Below are 7,152 nucleotides of genomic sequence, written 5' to 3'. Positions count from 1 at the left end.
TCCAGGCAGCCTTTTTCAGAGTTTGATCACTCTCTTGATAAAGAAATCCTTCCTAACGTCAAGTCTAAAGAGCTGGAAAGAGAATGTCTTGAATTAAGAATATAGTCTATATTTTTGGTAGTTCGTGACATTTCTAGAATAAAACATGTTCATCTGAGGAATTCTTAAAAGTGAGAATCATTTTCATTCCCTGCAATTTAACAAATCCAGTGCAAGGTCTTAAAACTCTCTCTTGGCCCATCCACATTTTCCAGAAAACCAAATTCAGTTCAAGAAGCTTGTCTAGCTCTGCTCCAATTCTGCTGTTTATCTGATAATGTTGGATACTGCTCAAAGAAGCTAGAACAATGTTTAATTCAGGACATTTAAGAAGTTACTTTATTTGATGTAGGGGAATCAGAAATATTTTTATAATTTTTTAAACTTTTGTGTGCAAGTTACTTATTCTTGCTTACAGAGTAGAACAAAATATGATGCTGTACAAAAGCAAAAGGAATTAAATAGGAATTCAAAATCTCTGTCAATAGTCAGCTCCAGTTGGTGCAGAGACAGCAGCTCGTGTGCTGTGAGCACATGCAACATCAAGGCTTGATGTCCATCCCAAAGGACATGCCCAACTCTGGATCAAATGACAATGCAACTTGATCTAGATGGGGTGTGAAATCGCAGCACATGCCTGTCAAATTATCCAGAGTGCATGGCAGGGTGTTTATGAAGGTTCTGGCTTGGCTGTGTGTTGGCTTGCTAAGGACAAGCGGTGCTGGCCTAATAAAAACTCTGCTGCTACTTAGTTCCTTCTAGGAGATTTTTTAGCAAAACTGGAGGTATTACAGTGAGTTTGTACAAATTCATGCTTGTTTTTGCAACACGCTCATTTAGTCTGTTCTGCCTCCTTGCAGGCACACAGCTGTTGAGGCAGAGGTAGGAGAGTTGCACAGCCACAGTCACTGGGTGTGGGTATAATATCACTTATTCAAAATAGGCTCCAAAATTCAGGTTACCAACTTTTAAAGATATTTTTAAAGAGGTATATTTAGGTACTTGACTAAAAGCACGTGGAAAGAGACATGAAGTAGGAAGAGTGTGATGTTAGTCCATGTTAACATCTTTTTTCTATTATAATCTATTTTTATATTTTCTGGTTTTCTGTTTGTTTTGAGTTAAAAGATAAACTTTTATTTCCATCTAGTGCTTTTAATTTATTAATTTACTGAGCATCTAATTGGGCATAATGTAGTTTGAGGTTTGTGATGTGAAGACCAATTAAAGTGAGCAAACAGTGTTAAATTAAGCAGTTTGGGCCTAATTCTCTGTAATTTCTACAGTAATTTCTACTAGTACAAAATAACTAGCAGTTTTCTGCTAAATGGAGTAGCCTAGACTTCAATATATGTCAGTGTAACACAAGTGTGAATTGTATAATTATTTGTTAGTGTTTTATAACTATTTTATAATGCTACGAATGGTTAAAAAAAGGCATAGAATGTCTGCTGATTACACAACCACCTGATGCTGGAAGTAGATACAAGTAGGCTGGAAGACAGGATTTGAAATCAAAATTATTGCAACAGTAGAAATAATCAAAAATACTGAATGCACATCAGCGAAGAGAAGTGAAAAATAATGTCCTCAGGGATACTCAGTTAAATAAAAACAACTGGCTTCATAAATTTGAAGGGAAAAATCTGGATAATGGATCAGGAGTGGTGGCAATTCAACACAGTCATTAGTCACCAAAGAACCAGGACAACTGCACTGAGATGCCTGAGCAGGTCAGTCACCTGCAGCACATCCTACATCGTGTCTGTATTTCATGGTCCAGCTGAATCCTCGTTTGGGGAAAAGGCATTCACGAAAGAGCTGACTTGGTGATTCCAGGAGGCAGAAGGATCAGAAGTGTGAAACACAGCAGGGTGAAAAGAAATGTGATGAGTCTTCCCAGGCACTGGGGACTGTTGCAGAGGAGGAGCAAATAACTTCTGCACACTCATGGCAGACAGTATGAAATGCATTTCTCTTGCTGTCCATATGGAATCAAGGTTGTAAATTCCAGCAAGGAGTATTTCGAGTGGGGAGAAGGAAAAAAAATCTGAATGTAAGAACCACAATGCTCCAGTATGGATTGCCCAGGGAGGCTGATGCAGCTCCAGCACTGCATATTTGTAGGTTTGACACCATGTCATGGATGCCATCCGGATAGAGGCTGGATTCCATGCTTTTTTGATGATTCCACCGAAGACTGTGATGCAATCAAAACACCAATATCAGTGATCAGACTCAAATATAGATTGAATTATGGTGCTGTGCATGTGCATGTGTAGCTCTTGACTCCAGGCTGGCAAGAGTTTGGCCTGATATTTGTCTTAACAGAAGAAACAACTGACCACAGACTGGGTGCAAGGCTGGGAGAGCCAAAACCACAGCATGCACAGAGAAAAAGAAAGGCCTGGAGCATTCTGAAAATATACAACCTTCTTGTTTTGAAACAGTGTGTGGATACAGTGGAACATCTTTCATAGCCATTAATATTTGTAAAGATCAGCTCATGTTAGCAGCCAGTTCTAAAAATGGAGTGCAGGCTCCCACAAACTTCATCGTGTCACATCCAGGAGGAAGTGATTTTGTTACTGCGCAGGGACTTCTACTGTATTCATTACAGCCAACAATATCAAAGCAGTGCAGTAGTATGAGATAACATTTCTTTTCCCATAACATTTCCACAGATAGGGTAGTATAACTAGTAATGTATTCCCTGAGGAGATTAAAAAACACCTCTTGGTATTCTGGGGTTTTACCATTTAAAAGCTCCACCGTTTTTGTAGGATGTTCTATCACTGAGAAATGTGAGTAGCTGGAAAAGGTTTCTTTCTGCATTAGTCTGCACTTCTCTCATTTCCTTCTCTTCCTGCATCTTTCTCAGTTTGACATGCATAACATGATTGACATGTATACAACATATACCACATTAAAAAATAGGAGAATAATGGCTTGTATCACAAAAGTGTGACAGTGTCTGACACTCAGATACCAGCAGAGGAACACCACACTCTGTGAGAGCTGAATGTCCCTTCTTAGCTCTTGTCCACATCTTTGGGTGTGACAATTACAGGCAATTACAGGAAGAATCAGTCTATTTCAGGAGAACAAATATGAGCATTAATTATAGTTGTGGGGATAATTTGTATTGTTTATTCTTTTGTTAAGTGTCTTTTTGTGAGACACAAGGGATTGATACTGCACAACTTTTGAATGCAGACAGCAGGTCTGTGTTTCCATTTTCATTCTTGTTCCATTCTGAATAGTTGTCAAAATGATAAGCAGCATGCAGTGTGGATTACATACACTCACAGACAGACAGGATGTACAATAGGGATGAAAGGAGGAAGTGGGAAAGAGATCAAAATTCAGATGAAAAAGACTTTAAAGATTCTGCAAAACTCCCTCGAAGCAGAAGTTTTTAAAGGATCAGAAGTTGGAAGCAAAACATGAAGATTAACCTAGAAATAACCACACTGGATATTGAAATTGGATGTAAAGGATGTACTTAGAAAAACCAGTGGGGGTAAAACCAAGTTAGGGCTCCCAAGCCCAGTTAATTGCTGAAGTGGCCACAGCTGTGACACAGCCTGAGGGGAGCCCTGCACAGCCGCGTGTCTGCCTGAGGGAGGGAACTTGGACCGCAGAGCTTGATGGAAGATGGATTTCATATCTGTACTCGAACAACGCCCAAATCACACGACTCCCCTCGGTGACTCCAGGGAAGCCTGCCCATCGATTTCCACGAGGGAATTGCGGCGAGCGGGAAGTGACGCGTTGTGAGGGAAGTGACGCCTGAGCGGCGGGAGCCCGGCGGAGCGGAGAGTGGCGGTGGCTGTGGCGGAGCGGGGCCGGTTGCGGCCATGAACAGCCGCCTGCAGGAGATCCGGGAGCGGCAGAAGCTCCGCCGGCAGCTCCTGGCACAGCAGGTACGGCCAGGTCCGCCCTTTCCCCCCCTCAGCGGCCGCTGCCCGCCGCTACCGCGGCCTGGGGCGCTAGAGGGGCGAGGGGCCTGGGGCGGCCCTGGGGATGTGTGGGAGCGGGTCTGCAGTGAGCACGGCGTGAATTTGTGTTTGCCGCTGTCCAGCTAGGGGCCGAGAACGCCGACAGCATCGGCGCCGTGCTCAACAGCAAGGAGGAGCAGCGGGAGATCGCCGAGACCCGGGAGACATGTCGGTCCGTATCGGCCAGCGGGCTCTGTTCGAGACTGGGGGCTTGGGACTCTCACAGGCCCTGGAAACGGGATGGGATTGCACGCGGGGAAAGAAAGTGCTTTCATTACCCAAATCAGAACTTTGGCTAAGGCCAATGGGGTCTGGTTACTCCCTTCTAAAAACAGCCTCTTGTGTTAAAAAGATGCTGCATAGGAAAACTGAAGTGTGAATTCAGAATGTGCCACCTGCGTTGTCTCAGAACCTTTATGCTTTTGCTAAGAGCAGTTTAAAAGTTCTTTTGGAATAATCGACGTATCTAGACAGACTAGCTAATGCTAGTAGTTTCTCAGGTGTAACAGTAATTTTCTTGTGTGAGCAGACTTAATTTTGTAGATGTAGACTGCTTTGGTTAAAATAAAGTGTAGCTTTCAGAACAGAAAAATGAGAAAGGGAAGGAAATTCCTTTCTTTTCAAGAGTTCTGTCCTTACTAAGTTGTGCTGGTCTCAAGCATACTGAGAGAGGAACAGCTTGTCATCAAATTTCAAAGTAATTTCAAACTTGTAACAGAAACATGTAGTCAAGGCAGATTATCAAAGATTTTTGGAAATAGGAGGACTTTTTTTTTGGGCTGTTCACAGGGCTGCTTATGATACTTCTGCACCAAATGCAAAACGTAAATATCCAGATGAGGGAGAAGCAGATGAAGAAGAGATTGAAGAATATAAGGTAAGAAAAAAAGGGGAAAAATTACTTTTCTGTGGTGTTCCTGTGTCCCTGAGGGACTTCTAAAATATATATGTATGCATATAAAAAGAAACGTGATGTGTTCCAATACTTGGAATATGAGTGCTCCTTAGGGACATCTGAAGTGTAGATGCTACGTGGTTCTCTTCAGGCATCAGTGCATTGAGCTGCACATGCTCCAGAACCCAATTTTTGAGACTTATTTTAGCGCTGCTCCTGGAAGAGATAAAACATGTATTGCAGTTGGGTACACACATAAAAAAAGCCTTGACCAGAACTTTGTTGTGCCAAAAGAAAACCTTACAGTTACCAGGAGGTACAGGCCATGGGATGAGGTATGGGGAGGCTGAGGGTGCCTTCTGACCTGTCTGTTAAGTGCCAAAGAATGCAGTTCTGGATAAGTGGAAGTAAGAGGCTTGGTTTGGGGTGTGCTTCAAGCATCCAAAATGCCAGGAAAAGTTCAGTTAAAAAAACCCCAAGACAAAATGCCTCCATGGTGAATGAAGTGCTGTCAAACTCTCATGCCCTTAACTTTTACAATGCTCATCCCAGAGCAATTTGACAGCTTTCTCCACTCATATCAATGCAGTGTTTTGGCTAAGATGAGTGGTAGAAAGAGGTCGAACAAAGACATGATTTGCTTTGGGATCTCATTGCAGCATATATCCTCCCTCTCCCCTTTTTCCATGTCCTAATAACCTTGCTTCTATGATTTAACAGAATCAGTGTATTTATTAAATTATGCAGTGTCTGTTGTTCTCTTGGATGCCTAAAAATAGCAATTTTTAAAATTTTGCTTCGTTGTGTTGCATTTTTGATGAGGTTTATAAATCCTTCTGTGATGTCTTCTGTCTTACTAAATAAAAAAGTTAATGTATGACAGGATGTTTTTGATGACTGATTTTTTTAAAGTCTTTGTAAGGGGACAGACATTGTTTCTTTACATGCAAAGTGTTAGTTTGTACCTCTTGTTCAGCAAACAAGTCGTGAGCACCATTGTGAAGTGGCATTTTGATGCTTGCATTAGGGATCAGTTCCTATCACTTTATTTTAGTCCTTCACCAAGTATGTGGTTAAGGAACTAAAAGTTTTAATTACCTGAGAAACATATCTGGATAAGCCACTTGGGTTGGCAAAGTACATGACTTATCGTTAGGATTTTCTTCATTAGTGTGGGGAAGACTTACCCTGAGATGGTTGTAACCACTTTTAAGTAGCCAGACTCTTGCTGCATTGTTGAAATTTAAGAATATTTTAATAACACTGGCTCAGAACAAATTCAGTGGAACAGATGAATAGACTTAAGAAACTTGAAACCCTCAAGCAGAACATCTATAGTGGAGACATCAGCTGTTTCCTGCAGACATTGCTAATTCCCTATTGGCAGGGAGATAAGAACAGTTAAATTCCATCTATATTTATATAACTTTTTCCTTAGCACTTTGAGCCTGTTTAAATTTAGTCTTGTAATATGAACTGATAGAAAAGTCCTTACAGTATCAAATCCTTATTGGATTGTGTTTAATGCTTCTTAGACGAAAGTAAGAGACTTGAACCCTTAGTGTTCAGGGCAAATATCAGAAGTTCATCAGTTAGGAAAATTAGGGGTATTTCTGATGTCACGTGACTTGTCTCTATATTCCTGACTTGGCCAACTGAGCCAGTGACACCCAAAGGCCTTACACTGATACCTTGAGAGAAGGCTGAACAGTGACATTGACTTTTTTGTTATAGCATGAGAGCAGTTTTTTGAGATTAAAAAATGAAGATGTATGTTACTCTTCTCAGCCATACAGGAACATCTGATTAAAAAAAAAAAAAAGGCAATATGTTCTAATTTGGGGGCTTTTTTTGGTGGATCTGGTTTTGGTTTTCTGTTGAATAAGTGCAGATGTATAGGCTGCTTGTTCAGCTTCCTGCTGGCAGTTTGGCCTCAGTCTTGCAGCCTGGCTCTGCCTTGACACCGTAGGGATGGGAGATAGGGAAGAGATGTACTAAAGGCAAAAGTGAATAAGGGATATTTTAAGGTTAGAAAGTTGAATTGTTATAAAGAACTGCTAAAATACTCGTGTTTTGGTGGAACTGTACGAGTTGTACCAGGGTTAGCTGAGCTCCCTGGTCTGTATTTGGAAGTGGCAGACAATGGGATTAGACAGTTTGCTGCCACTGCCAGGCTTTTCACCGCCTTCTGAGAGCTGGGGTTGTTGCTGCACCCCC

The 7,152-nt window shown here is 41.6% G+C and overlaps 1 protein-coding gene across 1 annotated transcript in view; it reads left to right on the top strand.

Annotated features, from left to right (window-relative positions):
• The first annotated feature begins 3,580 nt into the window (after nucleotides 1-3,580).
• METTL14 (methyltransferase like 14) overlaps nucleotides 3,581-7,152 on the top strand; it is a 16,938-nt gene continuing 13,366 nt past the window's right edge. Inside the window, exons 1-3 of the mRNA XM_027886983.1 lie at nucleotides 3,581-3,965; nucleotides 4,124-4,212; nucleotides 4,830-4,917. Coding sequence (XP_027742784.1) covers nucleotides 3,900-3,965; nucleotides 4,124-4,212; nucleotides 4,830-4,917 — 243 coding nt within the window. The 5' untranslated portion in view covers nucleotides 3,581-3,899. The remainder of the gene's footprint in view (nucleotides 3,966-4,123; nucleotides 4,213-4,829; nucleotides 4,918-7,152) is intronic.

Source organism: Empidonax traillii, unplaced genomic scaffold (genome assembly GCF_003031625.1).
Source record: "Empidonax traillii isolate 1590-97213 ecotype Southwest subspecies unplaced genomic scaffold, ASM303162v1 scaffold199:size790550, whole genome shotgun sequence".
In the NCBI taxonomy this organism is placed as follows: Eukaryota; Metazoa; Chordata; class Aves; order Passeriformes; family Tyrannidae; genus Empidonax; species Empidonax traillii.
This window is presented reverse-complemented; position numbering and strand designations above follow the sequence as displayed.